Genomic DNA, 20,952 nt, shown 5'->3' on the forward strand with positions numbered 1-20,952 from the left:
ATAACCATAGATCTCTTTGGGAAATAAGTGAAAGAATCACACTTACTGTGGTGTTGAAGAGTCTTTCTTCATGGGGACCTAGACTCTCATTCAGCCACTGGGTCTGGTTCTGAGATGTGGCTCAGATCTGAAAGCTTGGCAAAAGATCATGTATTTCCATTAGGGCAGGTGACCTCAGCCTTCTGCTAATTCATATCTGATCACTTTTGATTACGTATATTAAGCAATACTTTTGTCGACTGCTCATCTATCTTCTCCTAGGAACACCATGCTCTATTAATCATCTTCACAGAAGATTCCTGTGGGTCAGGCCCCTTTGTCTCCTATTCCAACTTTGCTGCCCATATAATTATACTCATTTTGCTTTTGAGAGTTAGGTGTTACACAGCCTTTGATAGTCTAGGTCCTCTTCTCCACCTTGATATGAAGGAGCTCAGTTTTGTACTGGTTTATTCTACTGGCCTTTGAATGATACCCAGTACTCAGCTTCTCAGTGATGCTGGTGCTACCCGCTCACCAGTTCATTTCTTACTGTCTTGAAAAATGGAAAGTCCAGATCTCCTCCAAAACATAGTCAGTTGGTGGGTTTTCTAGTCTTGTATCTGAGATCCATTCTAACATGACTACTTTTTTTTTGAGAAAGAAAAAGAGAGAAACATTGATTCATTGTTCCACTTTATGCATTCATTGGTTGATTCTTGTATGTGCCCTGACCAGGGATGAAACCTGCAACCATGGCATATGGGGACGACACTCTAACCAGCTGAGCTACCCAGCCAGGACACATTCCTACTTTTTTGAGCTTTATAGTCTTTCCTCCACAGGCTGCTACAACAGTTCTGACACCTCTACTTCATTAGTCTTGGCCACAATTTTTGCCAAGCTTCTAAGAGCTACTCCAGCAACATATTAGATCTGTCTCCCAGAGCTCCAGGGCCCTTGCCAGGGCATTAAATCCTACCTCACTGGTGACCCCCAAATCAACTAACTCTCCTTACCCAGTTTCCTATTCTGTCTCCATGGTCTAGAACCCCCAGGATCTATACCCAGCCATTCTTTCCCAGTTGCTGCTAGTAGATGTTAACCAGGTCCCTCTCAGAGATCCAGCACTTTCCCAGTCAGATTATGCTGAAAAACTTGGTTCTAGTTGTACAGGCAGATCCTGAGGATGGTATACATTTTTTAAGATACCTGCAATCTTTTAAGGTTTTGGCATTGTCTTCAAATGTGTTAGAAATGGACTGGGGGTGTCTCAATTTTCCAATAAGAGTAAATGGATTGCTTCTACAGTCCAAGAGTACTCAGGAGAGCCTTAGGGTTCAAGGTTCTCTTGTGTATCACCCATATCTCAAGATCCATTGCTTGCCTGTGAAGGGGCTGCCTTTGGCATAGGTGACTTACCTAAGCTGAGAATTCTGCCTTCTCTGAAGTTATACAGCTCTTACAGTTAAGCTTTGTGCCTGGTCTTCATTTCTCCCTTCCTCTAGGAGAATCTCTTTAAATGCCACCAAGGGGGCCCTCTGATTCTCACACTTTGCTCTAAATGGGTGGCTGATTTCCCTGAGCTTGTCTTCTCTCCTGAAAGCATCAGTGGCCTCCAACAACAGCCACCCATTTCCACAGTCCTTATAATTACTGCTAGAGGACCGGTGCACGAAATTCATGCATGTGGGGGGCAGGGCGCTTAGCTCTGCACCGTCTCACAATCTGGGACCCCTTGGGGATGTCCAACTGCTGGTTTAGGCCCGGGCCTAAACCAGCAGTCAGACATCCCTCTCACAATCCGGAACTGCTGGCTCCTAACCACTTGCCTACCTGCCTGCCTGATTGCCCCTAAATGCTCGCCTGCCTGCCTGATCACCCCTAACCACTCGCCTGTCTGCCTGATTGTCCCTAACCACTCGCCTGCCTGCCTGATCGCTCCTAACCGCTCTGCCTGCCTGCCTGATCACCCCTAACTGCTTGCCTGCCTGCCTGATCGCCCCTAACTGCCTCTGCCTCAGCCCCTGCCGGGGCAGCTTCGTCCAGAAGGATGTCCAGAATGCCGTCCGGAAGGTTGTTCAGCTATCCAGTCTAATTAGCATATTATGCTTTTATTATTATAGAAGATTCCCCCCATATTTCTCAGTGCCAGAAATATTACTCATGCCAGTGCCTCCCCTTCCCATTGGGCTGCCCAGCTCTCCGGAGATGACAGTGTTAGCAGTTGTTCTGCTACTGCACACCAGGGATCATCAGTTGTGTTACTCACGGGGATTCTCACTGCCAGATGAACAGTACATGGGGCACCTCCAGAACTGCATCTGAGTCAGTCCACTTTTAGGGAAACTGGTACCAACTGTCTCAGGTCAGAAGCCATGGAAACAGAGCCTAAGACTGAATTCTGGTACAAATGATTTATTAAGGAAGTGTTTTTAAGAAAAACTCTTTTAAAAAAATTGATTTCAGAGAGAGAAATATCCATTGTTCTACTTCATTTATATATTCATTGGTAGATTCCTGTGCCCTGACTGGGGATCGACCCTGCAACCTTGGTCTATTGGGATGACACTAACCAACTGAATTACCTGGCCAGGACTCCAGGAGAACTCTTTGAGAGAGCAAAGAAAACAAGATAGAGAAGGGGAAAGAGTAAGATGTGGTCTCAGGTGAAACAAGTCTTGATCCACAGGGCACTCAGAAGTGAACGCTGCAGATAAAGCTGTCCCACTCCTCAAGACAACCAGGCCAGCCTTGGCTGCGAGCTGTCTTGGGGGGTGTAGGAGGACAATTCTCCGGAGAAGGGGAGGCAACACACACACAGCAAGTGGGTGATGGTGCACCAGCCAGGTAAAGGGGATCCCGGAGAGGTACCTACAGCATCTACTGCAATTGTGAGAGTGTTTCTACAATGTTTGAAAATGTTGCATGTGAATGAGTTTACATAAACCTGGGCTTAGTGTTTCTCATTCACATGTCTGTCTCCAATGCAAGATTCTAAACTGCTCTGTGGCAGGCACTCTGTCCTACTCCTCTTAGCATTCCTAATTCAGAAGCTGACATGGAATTGTTACTAAGTAAACATGTATCCAATGAAGAGAAGTTTGAGGTAGATCACAGAGCAACTTGAACTCCAGGCTCAGTAATTTGGGCGTGATTCTGTTGGCAGTTAGAGTCTGAAATGCTTGTTGGCAGTGGTGTGTAATATGTATTGGACTTGGGACAGAATGGAGAGGACTGCCAAGAGAGGGTTGCAGCAATACAGGCAAAAGCAACAAGGGGCAGAATTCCCGTGGAGGCTGTGAGTGTGGAGAGGCAGATGCAAAAGCCATTTAAAAAAAATTATCTACAGGATCCAGATGGCCCCAGGCTGACATCTAGTACAGAGCCTTTTGGGGATGTTAATCAATCAAGTGAGTTAGTTTTGTACTTATCTGCCTCCAAGCAGATAGAAGACCATTTCTCGTGTTTGCATGGAAGAAATATCTAAATAATAAATACATGTGAGTTTTCTCATTATCATCAGACATGTAGGCAAAATCCATGAACTAGGCATAGGAATCTTTTCTTTCTTTCCATATTTTGGCCAGGATCCTACAGTTATATCTGAGAAAGCCCAAGGTCATCAATGTGGAATTTGCTGAATTCATTAGCACAATGGAGTACTTAAAATTAAGGTGGTTTCCAGTGACACTGCTTTCAAATCAATCATTCTGTACGTAACATATGTTCCAAAGCTGCAGACTGAGCACGCTATTCTCAGCTGTACTCTGGCATGGATCCTGGGTGGAATAATTTATCCGTGACTCAGATGGATCATATATGGAAATATGTGGGTTTCTTTTCTTTTTTTTCTCTGAACTTTTCCAGGCCTTGACTATCGGCAAAGCTTATGTACGTTTCTCTCTGATTTTAGGGCTCAGTGACTTTTGGCCAGATGCCTGCCGTTCACGTTGTTTTCCGAGAGCCAGTTCCCGGGATGCCTGTTACATGGACTGGGCCTGGATTTGCCAGGGTTCTCCCTGGGACTGGCTTAAGATTTGCTGTCAACAACATTCCCTCTCCCATGGACTTCACAGTGGCCATTCGCTATGAATCTCAGGTATTCTTTAAGTCCAATGCCTTCGAATGGTGAAAAATTGAAATACATTCTTGCACTAAAATGTTTCCATCCTAGTCTTGCTAGATATGTTTATCATCAAAGCTTTTGCAAAAGAAGTAGAACATCTGGAGAGCATTATACACCAAAGGGTTTCCTAAAGATATTAAAGCAACATAGTGAGCCATATGAACACATGCTTTATTCCAGGGAGAGAAGCTAAAGTTGGAGTTATATATTTAAGGCACTCGATCTAAGGAAGTGGTGATGGAATGTTTGTATAAGAATAATAAATAACTAGAAGAACATAAACCCTGCCTCTCCTGGGACTTTTTTTCTAAAAACTTAATAAACTAACATCGTGCAGAGACTCAGACTCCAGGGCTGCAACAGAAGCATTTATTTGCATTTGGACTTTCCCTGAAAGAAGAGAAATGATGGAAACAGGCTGATCCCTTGTCTCCCATCGCCTTACTACCCTTCCTGGCCTTTTAAGAAGTATCTAGAACAGAATAGGGAACAAATTAGGAAAATACCTGATCTAAAGCAATAGCTTCTAACCTTTTCTTTGTATAAACTTTTCTTTGATAATCTGAAACCCCACAGACCATCTCCCCTGAAAAATATTTTCTATGGCGGGGGTGGGGGGGGATGCTGAGGGGGATGCTCGGGGGGAGATGGTTCCAAAGTCGCTCTAGGGACCACATTCTGGAAGCGCTCACTGTGTGCTTATGACCAGAGCTGCTGATCTGTTTTGAAAATCTTAATATGACATAATTCTCTGTTTCCCACTTACACTCAAAAGCCAAGGGGCTTCAATGAACTTTGACCTGGTGAGTATGACAAGAAAGTTGTTAAATATATATATATAAAATTTTCCATTGAGAAGGCACATCTCTAACAGCTTTGAAATGCTTTTCCAAATTGTAAGGCTTTCAGGGGATAGCTAATTGGCATATAAACAAATATAAATACATCTGGTAATATAATATAAATACATCTAGTAATAAAATAACTAAATCATGTAATTTATATAATATATTTATATACTAATATTTATGTAATAATGTGAAAAAAATGCACCTCTTTTCGTGAAGAATTCCAAATTTTTATTTTTGTTCTATGGCTTATGAACATGATGAGTTAACTGTTGCTTTGGAAGGCAGGGGTTAAAGGGAAGACGTGTCGGAAATACCAGAGTTCTTTCGGGCTCGTGAACTATGTAGCTATGGCCAGAAACAATATTCCTCTACCTGGGTCACAATTCAGACACCAGAGAGTTGGGCCTGAGAGTGAACCTCTAAGACTTTTTTCAACTAGAAAATTCTATTTGCCAAATGGGCCCTGGGTTACAAATTTGATTCCATGCAGTATTCATCAGGTATATGTTTGTGCATGCAAAACAGGCTCCCACATCCTCACAATGACATGCTTTTATGTCCTGCCTATCTAGTCCGCAGCTGACTGGGCTGTCCAGATTGTGGTTAACCCCCCTGGAGGGAGCGAGCACTGTACACACAAGATCCCACCGCAGAAACCTCAGTCTTTCACCTTACCAGCGACCTCAAGGTATGCTCCGGACCTGTCCTCAAACATTGAAGCTTTCCTAGCATTTTGTTGATCTATCAGTAACTTGTATTCAGGAACTAAGTGGGAGAAGAGATGTATTAATCCTTTCCCATTTCCTCAATGGCTTTGAGATGTGAGAAAGTGAAATGCCACAAAAAGAAGAGTAAAATATTCAGTTGAGTTATCTCAGCTGAGAGTCCATGAGGTAAAAAGCTACTAATTTTGCCTCATCAGAGATTTGTGGCAAAATAAACCAGAGACCCTGTTGATATTAGCATGGCGGGTAGGATGAAGGGCATTTGTATTCTCTTTTCCCCACAGCAGTCATGACAAACCACGGCCAATAGTTTCTAAGGCAGCCGTGGGCAAACTACAGCAAACACAATGGATTCTTACACTCGGCCCGTTCGGCTGTTCTATCCGGCCTGCCAAACCGAAAGAGCGGAGGGTTCTCTTGCTCTTCCCTCCGCTCCTTTACTTTGAATTTATATTAGTTCACACAAACACTCCATCCATGCTTTTGTTCCGGCCCTCCGGTCCAGTGTAAGAATCCATTGTGGCCCTCGAGTCAAAAAGTTTGCCCACCCCTGATAAGACCTTGCTCTTTGGTACAACCTGTGCAAGAGCCATAGAGAGTCTGCGTTTACTGTCCACCTGGCCCTCGCCTCCACCCCACATCGCAGCATAGGTGGAACCCTACCAAACACCGGGTCACTTCCATTATGTAACTGTCCTTTTGTCATTGAATTGTTGCTTTATTTCTCTTAATACAGAGTCGTGCTGCTTCCCACACCCATCTGTTTAGAACCAGATGTACAATATTCCATAGACGTTTATTTTTCCCAGCCCTTGGAAGGAGGGTCCCACGCTCATTCACACATCCTTGTTGATTCTGTAAGTATCACAGAGCTTGGTGGGTGCTGCCTTCTAAACTGAGCTCCATTAAAATCCCACGTTTAGACTCTGGTGAAATGTCTCTTGAGAAGTGTGAATGTGTTTGTTTCATTCCAAAAATCACCTATTCTCTCTAAAAATCACCTAATAACAATTGCAAATCTTACAGAACAGTATGTGTCAGTAATGGTTTGAAGTGTTTTACGTATTCTATCATTTATAGTCTTATAGAGTCAACAACCCTGTAAGGTCAGTACTATGATTATTCTCATCTGTAGACGACAGGACTAGCTCAGAGTCACCGAACTAGTAGTGAAGAGTCTGGAGTCAGAGCCAGACTGATTCCAGAGCCCCTGCCCTGAGCCAGGGCAGCATTACTGAGTTTCAGGGGGAATCCCACCACTTTAAAATTAGCATCTTGTAAGCTCCCATTTATACATAGTATGCTTTTATATTGAAATCAGAGTGCTCATACAAGTATGGATGTGGACATTTTTCACTTTGCATTATATCATAAGCATTTTTTACTATGTTTATGTAGTCTTATTTCTAGGAACAATGCATAGTATTTCTTTGAGTGACTGTTTTTAAATTTTATTTTTCAATTAGAGTTTACATTCAATATTTTTTGTATTAGTTTCAGGTGTACAGCATAAAAGTTAGATAATCATACACTTTACAAAGTGCTCTCTGAACATACTTACTATAATATTATGGACTCTATTCCCTATGCTGTGCTTTACATCTCTGTGACTATTCAGTAACTACCAATGTGTACTTCTTACTCCCTTCACCTTTTTTACCCACTGCCAACACCCCTCCCATCCAGCAGCTATCAGTCTGTTCTCTGTGTCTATGAGTCTGTTTCTATTTTGTTTTAGTTTGTGGTTGTTTTTGTTTGTTTGTTTGTTTGTTTGTTTGTTTGTTTGTTTTGAGTGACTCCTTTCAGCATCTTTGCCCCACAGAGTTGGACCACAGATGGTTCTTCTAAACCTCTGCTCTGTGCACTTCAGACCCAGGTTTGTCACTGGGCAGAGTCTGGCATTGAGTAAACTTATGTAGTTTACTTATCTAGTCCCCTCCTGTGGAATACTTTCTTCTATTTGTCAGTATGTATAGTTGGTACATATTTTTCAGTGTTTTAAAATATAGTCCTATTTATCTAAGGTTTTATGGCTCTTGAAATAACTTATCAAATTAATTTCTGGATCTATACTTCAACTAATTTTCAGGATTGCCAGTGAAAGTACCAGTTTCATCCATCTTCAGCAGAATTGTATAGAATTGTTGGGGAATTTTTAAAAGTAATTTTGTGTATAGAAATCCAATTGCTTTGTTTAAATTGTATTTTTAAATATTTGTAAGAATCTCTACAATATCTTGATTTAATTGGCAAACGGCAACCTACAAATTATATTAGAACACAGCCATGTCCTTGTTTTTATGTATTATCTACGGCTGCTTTCAAGCTACAGAGGCAGAGCTGAGCACTTATTACAGAGACTTTAGGGCCTCAAAGCCAAAAACATTTACTACCTGGCCTTTTATAGGAAGAAGTTTGTTGATCCCTGATTTAATTAGATGTATCCATATTTTGTGAAATGTGTCTTCAAAGTTCAGTTTTTTTGCCATTGAACATTTTAAATTTATATCCTCAAACTTTGTTATTTCATCATCTACTATAAAATTCAACGTGAATCAGGTATATCTTGGATTTTATTCAACAAGCTCATCTATTATAGCATCAAAAAATGCAACTGTTTTAAGATTATTTTACCAATGGTAGATTGCAAGATTTAGCAAAAAAGGCAAGAAAAGAAGGAAGGAAAGAAGGTAGGAAGGAAGGAAGGAAGGACACCTAGTTAAATTTGAATGTGGTATTAAGTATGTCCCAAATATTGCCCTCAAATATTGCATGAGACATATTTATACTAAATAAAAATTAGACATTGCCTCTCTGAAATTCAGTTTTAGCTAGGTGATTTGTATTTTATATGGCAATTTTAACCAAAGGTGGTCTAAAGCCTGCACCCGGGGTGGGGGTGGGGGGCGCTACATAATATCGTGGTGAGGTTCTACCATATTATGGTAGAAATTAAGTAGAAAGTAGAAACAAACTCTTGAATGTGAAATTCAAACTATCGTGATTCTCCTAGCTACACAATTCATATTCTCTGCCGAGGAGTTTTAAATAGAACTGTGCTCATGAACCAACATATGAGTTACAAATAGAGAAAATCATATCTAACAGCTTTAATTCAGGGGAAATAAAGCTAAGAGTTGGGAACGCAGGCAGCATAAAGAAAGGGAAAGGAGGAACATAAGGAAGTCCTAAATCACAAAGGGATGTTATTATTAATAATAATAGTAGTCATAAAATTCACATTTATAAGAGCTAACTGACTCCTCATTTTAAATCCATATCCTAAATATTTCTAAACTTCATAAACTCCCAAGATTATCACTTGGTGGTGTATTAAATGCACCCATTTAAATTATCCATTTGTCCCCTGTCTATTGAGTGTGTATGGATCAGGCTCTGTGCTGGTTCCTGGGTGTAAAATATGGTTCTCGCCCTCTAAGAATTCTCAGCCTGATACAGAAGACAGTGACATAAACAAAATTATGGCAATGGTGTTTGATAGATATACAATAGAAGTAGATCATTTGAAATTAATTTAAAAATACATCCATTTGATCAGTTTTCAAGCAATAATTCTCTTATATAAGTATGAAGCCGCTAAAACCTAAATAAAAATTAAGAGAGTAAGCTGATCTTGGCAAACTCTCAATCTCAGAGGAGGCTGTAGGTCCCTGTTTGAGGTCAGATCTTATTGAGGGCATGTGGGCAGGAGAAGATGAGTGAGGGGCTAAGAGACGGCAGGGAGGGACTGAAGAAGGATGTGGTCTCTGAAGTGTAGCTGCAGCCTGATCCCCAGGGAGCTCTGGACCACAAATCACACCACGGAATTGGTTCCACCCAGAGGCAAAGTGGGCCTGTGTGTGCAGAGTCATCGGCTACAGGCTCACCACCCCTCCCCCTGGCCTCCAGTGAGTGCAGTAACTCCTGGACAAGGTGGCGGACTCCAGTTTTCTGGAGAAGAGGACAGCTGTGAGCCTTTAGCAGTCAATGCCATGCAGCTGGCAGGCAGGAAGATCTGCCTAGGGCACAGTGCCCCCCACAGGCCCTGACCCAAGATGCCCAGTAGGAGAAAATGGTTGCGCGTTGTATGATTACAGACTAAGGCAGTGATTTCCACACCATGGTAACACTATGGAATGCCCATAATTTCTTATTACAAGTAGCCTAGTTAACAGTCTTTTAAACCTAAGACAAATTTATTAGCAAGTTAAAAATATAGTAATAAGGACCCTAAAAAGATACAGGCTCATTTATTTTCTTTGCCATTGATCAATAAATGGAAATATATAGTTGAAGGCTTCTTAAATAAGTTGAAAATTATAAAATATTTAGTCATAAGCAATTTAAAGAACTTAATTCAGTTCCTTTTTAGTTATTACTCTCATATACAGATCTGATTTTTTTGTAACTGGTATCTATGAACATGTCTTCTTTTCTCGTTATTTTAAAAGCTTGGTCTTCTTCCCCAAATCGATGCACTGGAGGATTTCTACAGCAAGCAGGACTTAGGTGGACATCAGCTGCACTCCTGTGTTGAAACTGCCTCAGAACCAGGAGCGCAGGTGCTCCCCAGTGCATGTGAAAGGCTTATCGTCAGCGTGTCTGCCAGGCTACACAACGGCGCGGTGGGTGAGTATCCCTTAGTGGGCCCTCCTGAAGCACTGCTACTTGTAAAAATGCTTTTTGGAACATGAGTGAATCAACTTAATTTATTTTAGCATCTATTCCAAGCAACCCATCTTGCCCGATGATTAGATACACAGAGCAAGCTGTTGATGTGCTGGAGTCAGAATGTGCAGTACAGGAGCTGGACAGGAAGAGGAGCCTTGCAGCAGTAGCATTAAGATGCTAGATTTCTGGGATAATAGTCCGAAAAGTGTATTTATTTAGAATCCTGGGATTTTAGGTCTGAAATGAACTCTAAACAACTTATTTCACCCCCAAACCGTCACTTAATAAATGAGACGATTAGGGTCTAAAAACATTACTTGCCCATTGCACTAAGTTTAGAGCAGGTTTCTTACCCTCAGTAGTTTCCAAATTTTGGCCTGGATAATACCTCATTGTGGATATGGGGTGAGGTCTGTCCTGTACATTATAAGATGTTTAGCAACGTCTTTATCATCTACCTACCTGGTACCAGTAGCACCCTTGCCCTGGTTGTGACATCCAAAAATGTCTGCAAACTGTGACATATGTCCCTTAGGGGCAAAATTCCCCCACCCACCCCCCCACCCCCCGCCGCCCCGCGTTGAGAACTACTGCTATAGAGTGACAGCTACAGTGAGACCCTGGTCTTCCTAAGTTCCAGGCATTTGTTTTTTAAAAACTATGTTTTTATTGATTTAGAGAGAGGAAGGGAGAGGGAGAGAGGATTAGAAACATCAATGATGAGTGAGAATCATTGATTGGCTGTCTCCTGCATGCCCCCTACTGGGGATCAAGCCCATCATCCAGGCATGTGCCTAGACTGGGAGTTGAACCATGACCTCCTGGTTCATAGGTTGATGCTCAATCACTGACCCACACTGGCCAGGCCCAGGCAAATGCTTTTTCTTTCATACTGAAGGGCTATGTCATCAGGCTGTCCACAATCTCATGAAAAGTATGGAATAAGAAAAGTCAAAATGTTTATAAAGTGTATTTTAATTATATTCCTTTGAAAAAGAAATTAGTTCATATTTCACAATTAAATAAAAGCCACTTATTATTAAGAAAAAAAAAGAAAAAAAGAAAAAAGAAAATTCAAAGGTATAGTCCAGCACCAATATAGATCATCAGGAATTGAAGTAATAATAATAATAATAACAACAACTAAATTAGAACAATTAATTATTAAAACAATTTATTTTAAGCCTTTCATTAACTTAAGCAATGTTTATTGTTGTTACATTTAAGTAATGTTTATTGAGCATTTATTAGATGCCAAACACTGTTCTAAGTACTTCATAAGCATTATTACCTTTAATCCATATAATCCCACATTATCCCCCTTTCACAGAGAAGGGATTAAGGCCTGGAGAGGTACTACATGAAGGAGAGGTAAACCAAAGCCACTATGAGCATGAGGTGCTTCTCTGTCACTTGCTTCACCTCTAACATCCTCCTTTTGTTCCCTGCAGCCTGCCAGTGTCACCCCCAGGGCTCAGTCGGGCCCGGCTGCAGCCCACTTGGAGGCCAGTGCCCATGTAAGCCTCACGTGGCCGGGCGCCGCTGTGACAGGTGCTCAGCAGGAAGCTACGGTCTGGGGCATCACGGCTGTCACTGTAGGTAACAGAAAACAGACGCTCTTGTTCACAACCTTGGAGTTTCAAAGGGAGGAAAATTGATGTGTGGAGTCTAAAAGGGGAGCAGAGTGGGAATTTGACTACATTACTCAGACTGTCTATGTAGATAAAATGTATTGAAATTTTTTTCTACCGTCCTTCATCTATCCATTCACTGGGCACTGAGTGTGCAGAGCTCTGTAAGGAATGATGATATGAGTGATGATAAAACCATGGTTCATGCTTCTGGGAGTTTGCAGTCTGTATCAAATAGAGGGTACTCCGGGTAGGCTGTGGGACACCATGAAGGGAGTTGGCTGTGCAAACCCAGCTGTGTGATTTGGTCCGTAAGCCAGTGGCTGGAAAGGCCAAAACAAGGATGAGATTGGGAAGTTGAGAAAGGAGCCAACACTCTGACCAGGATATGACGCTTTCTGATGCTGGGGTTGCAAAGTCTCAGAACTCATTTTATAATCTGCCCATTAGAAAGGACTTGGATGGGGCTTCACCCACAGTAGTAAATCCAGTTATCCTACATGTCATCGTATGTAGTTCTCTATTCTACGATGTAAACCATAAGTGAAATACTGTTCCCCACAGAAACCAGTCTTAGGAACCATGAAAACCACCAGGTACATGAATTCTCCTTTCAGGTAGGGAAACATCCTGTCAGTCATGATTCAGAAAGATGGCACACCTTCCTGGTCATTGCCTGTCTAGCAAACTGCCCATCAAACAGCGTGGGTCCATTGCCACCTTTTTTTTTTAATTGATTTCAGAGAGAAGGGAGAGGATAGAGAGACAGAAACATCAATGATGAGAGAATTATTGATCGGCTGCCTCCTGCATGCCCACTACTGGGGATGGAGCTCAAAACCTAGGCATATGCCCTGATGGGGAATCAAAATTTGACCTTCTTGTTCATAGGTCGATGCTCAACCATTGAGCCATGCTAGCTGGATCATCACTGCTCTTTTTTCCTTTTTCTTTAAAAAAATGGATTGGTTATGGTAAGATACACAAAGGAATATATATTTTTCCATGTAGCACCCTGTAAACCAAACAGGCATCACATTTTTTTATAGGAAAGATCAGCTCAAGTAATTCAACAATGTAGCAGAAAAGGGTTGAGCCTTTACTATCTTGTCCAGGATAAAGGAAACCTGACAGTTTTGAGAGGGGTCTCTTATATTTGTTATAGTCTTAAAGTTTGACTCCCAAGATATATGGAAGTTCAAGTCATTAAAAGCACATTACTTGTTCAGTTCCTCTGTAGAAACAACATTTATCAAACCCAGTTGTTCACCGTTTACTGTTTGTTGAATGAATTGGTGAATTGCTATTTTACCAACAGTCACCTGGTGCTCGCTCTATGCCAGGCTCTGCTCTAGGCACTTTAGAGACTCCCTCTATTCACCTTGATCGGAGTGAGCTGGTAAGTTAGGGACTGCAAAATCAGGTCTGTACCGCTTTCACCAGCACACCATTGCCCCCCACCCCACCATGTTCTCTTTGCTTTATCTAGTGTGTCACTGCCACCCTCGAGGCTCAACGAGCACTGTGTGTGACCAAATAACCGGACAGTGCCCCTGCCAGGAAGAGGTGGCTGGCCGCAGCTGTGACGGGTGCCTGCAGGGCTATTTTGGATTTCCCAACTGTCACCCCTGTCTTTGTAATTCGTTCGCTGAGCTTTGTGATCCAGAAACAGGATCATGCTTCAATTGTGGGGGGTTTACAACTGGAAGAAACTGTGAAAGGTATGGAATTCATATGTATGGTACTTTTATTTTTATTTATTTTTATTATTTTAAAATATTTTTTTATTGATTTCAGAGAGGAAGGGACAGGGAGAGATAGAAACATCAATGATGACAAAATCATTGATCGGCTGCCTCCCACACACCCCACATTAGGGATCAAGCCTGCAACCCAGACATGTGCCCTTATCAGGAATTGAACCGTGACCTCTTGGTTCTTAGGTCAGCGCTCAACCACTGAGCCATGCTGGCTGGGCTGTACTTTTATTTTTAATTTTTTCTTTTGTTCCAATCTCGCAACACTCTCCAAAGGACCACTGAGTAGAGACTAACAGTATTGAAGCGTAGAATGGTTGTTCTGGGTGGGAAGATAATGTCATTCCGTCATCCTTCAAAATCTTGTTATAAGCCAGACAGTGTCTGATTAAATTAATAACAAGCATTTGCCTGGAACCTTGCTTTTTATATTCCTGAAATAAGACATGTAAATTGAGTGCTATTGTATGGAGTTTAATGACTATACCATGGGACTTTCAACAGCAAAAAATCCTCATGCAGAGCAAATAAGCATCTTCTAAAAAATTGAGTTTTCAGAGCTGCATGGTTTTAATGCATAGCAAATGCACACTGGTTAACATGTAAGCTTTTCCTGGGAACATTTTGGTGAAAATAAATTGCCTTGACAGATGCATCGATGGTTACTATGGAAATCCTTCTTCAGGACAGCCCTGCCGTCCTTGCCCATGTCCAGATGTTCCCTCGAGCAATCAGTACTTTGCCCATTCCTGTTATCGGAATCCTTGGAACTCAGATGTAATCTGCAATTGTGCTCAAGGTTATGCAGGTAGGCAGGAGACTTTATGATGGTTGTTTTGCTTCTATTTCACATGGCTATCTGAAAAGTAATCCCATATTAATAATTTATCTACCTTGACCCAATGAATGTTGCAGGATATAAGTTAATGGTAAGAAGACACAATGTGGTAAATTGTTGCTTTATAAACAAAGAATTTGAATGATTAAAAAACCAATGACAATTTATAACTCATCCCACTGAGCTATAAATTTTATTACTGTTCTGGAAAACTAACCAAATGAGTTTAAATCAAATTAATTTATTTAAAATAAAATCATCACATGTTAAGATATATATGTGATGAAGTAAATATATGTGATATAGTATATTACATATAACATAAGCAATCGAAAAGTAAAATAATAATAATAATAATAATAATAATAATAACTAGTCCAATGCTTTCTTTGTATAATTCTGACCAATCACTTTGACTGGCATTTCACAGATACAACTAATTTTTCCAGAAGTCTTGAAGCACTGATTTGGGCATTGAATGGAGACTGCATAAGTTAATTTAATATTTGTATCTGTTGCTCAAAAATTTTATTATGCATAGTTTAAGCATGAGTGTAAACATGTAATGTAAACAAGGAAGAAAACTTACAAAGTCCACTTGATTTAATCACACTTAGCAATATGGTGCTCATATTTTCTTCAGTGATAATTACCATAATGATAATAAATTACATGGATAATACTTTTATTATCTCTATGGTTACACATCTCTTGTTAATTGCCTTTTCTCTTATAGTCTCTTCTCCCTGTACACTTTGGCTTGGTTGACCATTTTTTTATTGATTTCAGACAGGAAGGGAGAGGGAGAAAGAGATAGAAACATTAATGATGAGAATCATTGATTTACTGCCTCCTGCACTCCCCCTACTGGGGATCGAGCCCACAACCCAGGCATGTGCCCTTGACTGGAATTGAACCCGGGACCCTTCAGTCCGCAGGCCAATGTTCTATCCACTGAGCCAAACAGCCAGGGCTTGGTTAGCCATTTTTTTTAAAAAATATATTTTATTGATATTTTACAGAGAGGAAGGGAGAGGGATAGAGAGCTAGAAACATCGATGAGAGAGAAACATCGATCAGCTGCCTCCTGCACACCTCCCACTGGGGATGTGCCCGCAACCAAGGTACATGCCCTTGACCAGAATCGAACCTGGGACCCTTCAGTCCGCAGGCCGACGCTCTATCCACTGAGCCAAACTGGTTCCAGCTGGTTAGCCATTTTTTAAGAACTGGGCTCCCAGAGCATTTCTAAATGGGATGAACCAAAATGTGGCGAGTAGACCCACAGTTTGGACACCTAAACAAGTGCAGTTGCCTCATGGTTGGAAGGGCAAAGAGTATAGGAGAGAAGGGATGGTTTCTCCATCCAGTGCTCAGTAAGAACACCCTCTTGTACTCATACCTCAAGAAAACTACTCTCAGCCATCTTCACTGCTAGACTTATATCTCAGGCTGCTGCTGTTTCACCTCCAGGACCGGATGGGGTGGGCCCTGGGGAGGAGAAGGGCTGACATGAACTTTGGGCCCTTTGGTACACTATTTTGACCCTGGTTCTATAAGAATCCAGGGGTCCTGTGCCCACAACTCTTAGGTTTTAAGAAAGACTAGAATCCATTCTTCACCAAAGACATTTTAGCCCTGGATAATCATTTTACCCTCTAAGTGAATAATAAGTTAAAATGAATGTTTTGTTTTAAATTAGAACACTTTTCCTTATTCATCCTCAATGTGTGACCTCTCATTATCCCTAGAGGTGCCCAATTATTCTCTATTTATACCAATCTCCATCCCCCCTCTTCCAACACACACATACACATACCTCTGTCACCTCATTCCCTTTTTCTCTCTCCATCTTTCAGGTAAGCAGTGTGAAGAATGCTCTGCTGGTTTCTATGGAAATCCCAGAATTTCTGGAGCACCTTGCCGGCCATGTGCCTGCAACAACAACATTGATGTTACTGATCCAGAGGCCTGCAGCCGAGTAACAGGGGAATGCCTTAAATGTCTGCACAACACTCAGGGGCCTAACTGCCAGCTTTGCAAACCGGGTCACTTTGGATCAGCCCTCAATCAAACCTGCCAAAGTAAGTCTGCAAGGCTCCTGGGGGGAAGGGGTGGAGGGTTGTGGCAGCAGAGTGGCAGCTCATGAGTGTGTAGCAGCTCTCCCATGCCTGTTTCAGTTAGGCCAGGGGTGTCAGCACCCCCTAGGTGATGGGCTGGGACCCTGAACTCATCAGCAGAAATGGGTGCAGCTATAATATACTCACTGGTGTCATTAGTTTGCCTTCTCTGACTATTGCTCTAGTGGATTTTGAGCATTATTCCTCAGAGGATGGTCCAATGTGCACTGAGCCAGAGTCATCTAGGGGTGGGGATGAGGCATTAAAATGCAAATTCCTGGGCTATACCTCAGATCCACGGAATTGACGCTCTGGGAGTGAGACGCACAAATATGCATTGTGACAAGCTCATCAAGTGACTTTAATGTATAAATACGAGAATCACTGATGTAGAAGAGGACATAGGTTTAATTCTAGAATAAAGAAAGAGGAGAAATACACTTCTCTTTTTTAGGAGATGTCAGTTGGGTGATATTTCAGTTCACCCAATTTAGTAAACCATTTGGTTTCAGATCTTTCACATAAATGGAACTTGGGTGAATATCATGAGGGAAAAGGTGAGACTTGCAGTCTTTCTCACAGTCTACTATGTGAGCTCTTCGAACATAGTAGGCACAACCATATGAAACTGCTGTTCTGGGAGATCAACAACAGTTGAATGGGTTCAACCTACTTAATTCTTTGATAAATTCTGTACTATTGTAAGGTATTGAGCCCTTTAGAGAAATGATATATTTCTCCATATTTGCATGGGTTGTTGAAAGCCAGTGTTACCACTGAATTTACCTCCTGTTATCTCAGGATGCTCCTGTCATCCTTCTGGCGTGAATACCTCTGAGTGTCACCCTAGCCAGAGAGCTTGCATTTGTGACCCAGACTCTGGCACATGCCCTTGTCTGCCCAACGTCACGGGGCGGACCTGTGACCATTGCACTGATGGATACTGGAACCTCATCCCTGGCAGAGGATGCCAACCATGTGACTGTGACTCCTGGACCTCTCATGGTAGCCACTGTGACCAGGCAAGATACTTTAAAGTTACTAAGCTCATCTTGTCTATTTCCTGCCCCTTTTCTAGAATCAGCCATTTCTTCAAGGGGTGCTGTTTCCTTTTGTTGGGGAATGGTACTAGACACCTAGATCTGGGCACCAGATGACCATGTCTATTTTATGGGCTCCCCTCCACTCCTCACACCCGCAACCGCCAAATATGGAACAAATTGGTAGATCTCCACATGACGGCTTGGCTTCCTAATTCATGAGGAACTCCTAATGGCATCACTCTCTAGGATGCTTCTTAGACCTAGACCTTTGGGAAGCATATTTGTAGCAGCCCTCAACAAAGAGTGAGTTCAGTCATGGAGATTGAGGGAAGCCTGTGAAGGTGGAAATCAGATGGCGCTGGTTTAAACAAAGAGCCCCTTACAACAAGAAGATTTGGGAGGAGAAAAAAAATGGTGGCGTAATAGACAGACATGTCCTGAGCCTTGTCCCGGAGCAGATAGAAAGAACAGCTGAGGGTCGCACGGGGAGTGTCTGTTGGTGAGTTAAGGGACAGCTATACTCCAGGAGAAGGTGGGGACTGCTGGACGGGGATCCCCTGACCAGGCAGCCCCCACTGCTGCTGGGTTCCCTCCCCAAGCCACCGGCTCGGATGCAGAGACCACGCCATCTTGAAGGGGAGTGTGGATGTTATCGGAAGCCTGAAAAATCTACAACTGCGGCACCCATGGAACAGCTGCGAACCCCAGAGCACCGGTCCCCAATTGGCGCAAACACATGGATTCAGAGGAGCTATACACTCCACCACGGAAAGGAGAGAGAGAACTACATAACCAGACACCCGGAGAAGAGAGACCATGGGGAGACAAAGAAACAGCCTGCATATGAAAGAAAAGCAGGCATCACCAGAAAAGGAAGTAAACGAAATGGAGGCAAGCAACCTGTCAGAAAAAGAATTCAGAGAAATGGTCATAAGGTGGCTGAAAAGAATGGAAGACAAATTCGACACTATGAGTAAGAACCAAGAGGAAATGAAGAAGAACCAAGAAGAAATGAAAAATGACATTGCTGCTGTAAAGAACTCAATAGAAAGCAACAAGAGTAGACTAGAAAAAGCAGAGGACTGCATCAGTGAGCTAGAAGACAAGGTAGGAAAAAATACCCAAGTAGAGCAGCTTCTAGGAAAAAAAATTAAAAAGCAGGAGGAGAGCCTAAGGGAACTTTGGGACAGCACGAAACAAAACAACATCCACATAATAGGGGTTCCAGAAGGAGAGGAAACTGAGCATGGAATAGAAAACCTGTTTGAAGAAATAATGACAGGAAACTTCCCTGATACAGGGAAGAAAAAACCCACACAAATCCAAGAAGCTCACAGAGTCCCAAGCAAAATGAACCCCAAAAGACCGACGCCAAGGCACATTATTATTAAACTGGCAAACACCAATGACAAAGAAAGAATCTCAAAAGCGGCCAGAGAGAGACAGAAAGTTACCTACAAAGGAACCCCCATCAGACTAGCGACTAATTTCTCAACAGAAACTCATCAGGCCAGAAGGGAATGGAATGAAATATACAAAGTCATGCAAAGGAAGGGTCTGAATCCAAGAATACTGTACCCAGCAAGGCTATCAATCAAAATTGAAGGTGAAATCAGGAGCTTCACAGACAAAAAAAGACTAAGGGAATTTATTACCCCCAAACCAGCAATGCAAGAAATGCTAAAGGGTCTGCTGTAAAAAAAAGAAATAGGAAGCGAAGAAGGAACACAGGGGTAAAGAATAAAAATGGCGACAAATAAGTACCTATCAATAATAACTTTAGAGAAAACCAAGATGGCAGCATAGGTAAGCACCTAAACTGCTGCCCCGCACAACAATTTCAAAACTACAACTAAAAGACAGAACGGACACCATCCAGAACCACAGGAAACCTGGCTGAGTGGAAATTCTAAAACTAGAAGGAAAGAGGAAAGCTCACAGAGAAGGAGCGGCAAAGGGCAGAGGTACAGAGACACGCGCACGCAGAGAGGAAGGGCGGCGGAGTGCCTGGCTGGCTTTCTCTGGCGGAAGGGGGAAGGAAGCCCCAGACTGCACTGAACCTAAGTTCCGACTGCACTGAACCCCAGTTCCGGGTGAAACCCTGTGGACCCAGGCTCATACAGGGGGAGTTTGGACTGTCAGGTAGAGAGAAAGGCACAAGGAGACTCGGAGACTCGGGGGAGCCACTGCAGCAGGGGTCTGGAAGCGTGAGTGCACACAAAGACTGACTGCAGAAGTTGCCACAAGCTATCCTTAGCAGAAGAAAGTCAGAAGCTCCTGACTGCACTGAACCGCAGTTCCCGGTGAGCCCCTGAAAACCCAAGCTCTTACAGGGGAAATCTGGACTGTCAGGTGGAAACTCGGGAACCGCAGAAGGCAGAGGTCTAGAGGTGCGAGTGCAAGGGCAGGGCTTAATCCTATAAGGCTGTCTCCAGCACCGAAAATCTCCCAGTGTAGACACAGCTGATCCTCACAGCCAACTGGCCTGCAGGTCAATTCCTCCCAGTGATACCAACAACAATCAAGACTTAACTACAACAAGGCTGTACACACAGTCTACAAAGGGGTGTACCAAGAGTGTCCACCTCAGGTTAACTGGGGAGGCTGACCCACTGGGCCATATAGGAAACCTAGCACACAAAGCTACCCTACCAACTCAGGGAAGCAGTGAAAAATGGGGAGATGAAGAAACAGATCACAAACAAAAGAATGGAGGAAAACAAACAACTGGATACAGAATTCAAAACCACAGTTATAAGGCTTTTCAAGAATATTCTAGAAAAGGCCGATAAATATAACGAGACCCTCGAAGATATGAAAAGGGATCAACTAGAAATTAAACATACACTGACTGAAATAAAAAATATTATACAGAGACCCAACAGCAGACTAGAGGAACGCAAGAATCAAGTCAAAGATTTGAAATACAAAGAAGCAAAAAAAAACTCAACCGGAAAAGCAAAAAGAAAAAATAATCCAAAAAGTTGAAGATAGTGTAAGAAGCCTCTGGGACAACTTCAAGTGTACCAACATCAGAATTATGGGGGTGCCAGAAGAAGAGAGAGAGCAAGATACTGAAAACATATTGGAAGAAATAATGACTGAAACTTCCCCTACCTGGTGAAAGAAATAGACTTACAAGTCCAGGAAGCGCACAGAACCCCAAACAAAAGGAATCCAAAGAGGACCACACCAAGACACATCATAA

At 42.4% G+C, this 20,952-nt stretch overlaps 1 protein-coding gene across 1 annotated transcript in view; it reads left to right on the forward strand.

Moving 5' to 3' along the window:
* Positions 1-20,952, forward strand: part of LAMB4 (laminin subunit beta 4) — a gene marked incomplete at its 5' end in the record, with an annotated part of 107,783 nt that overhangs the window by 43,881 nt on the left and 42,950 nt on the right. Inside the window, 9 exons of the mRNA XM_080665206.1 lie at positions 3,896-4,081; positions 5,532-5,647; positions 6,421-6,541; positions 10,136-10,313; positions 11,807-11,950; positions 13,476-13,707; positions 14,394-14,551; positions 16,441-16,665; positions 17,503-17,723. Of these exons, the coding sequence (XP_080521332.1) occupies positions 3,896-4,081; positions 5,532-5,647; positions 6,421-6,541; positions 10,136-10,313; positions 11,807-11,950; positions 13,476-13,707; positions 14,394-14,551; positions 16,441-16,665; positions 17,503-17,723 (1,581 nt within the window). The remainder of the gene's footprint in view (positions 1-3,895; positions 4,082-5,531; positions 5,648-6,420; positions 6,542-10,135; positions 10,314-11,806; positions 11,951-13,475; positions 13,708-14,393; positions 14,552-16,440; positions 16,666-17,502; positions 17,724-20,952) is intronic.

This window comes from Plecotus auritus (assembly GCF_963455305.1).
Source record: "Plecotus auritus genome assembly, chromosome: 4".
Taxonomy (NCBI): Eukaryota; Metazoa; Chordata; class Mammalia; order Chiroptera; family Vespertilionidae; genus Plecotus; species Plecotus auritus.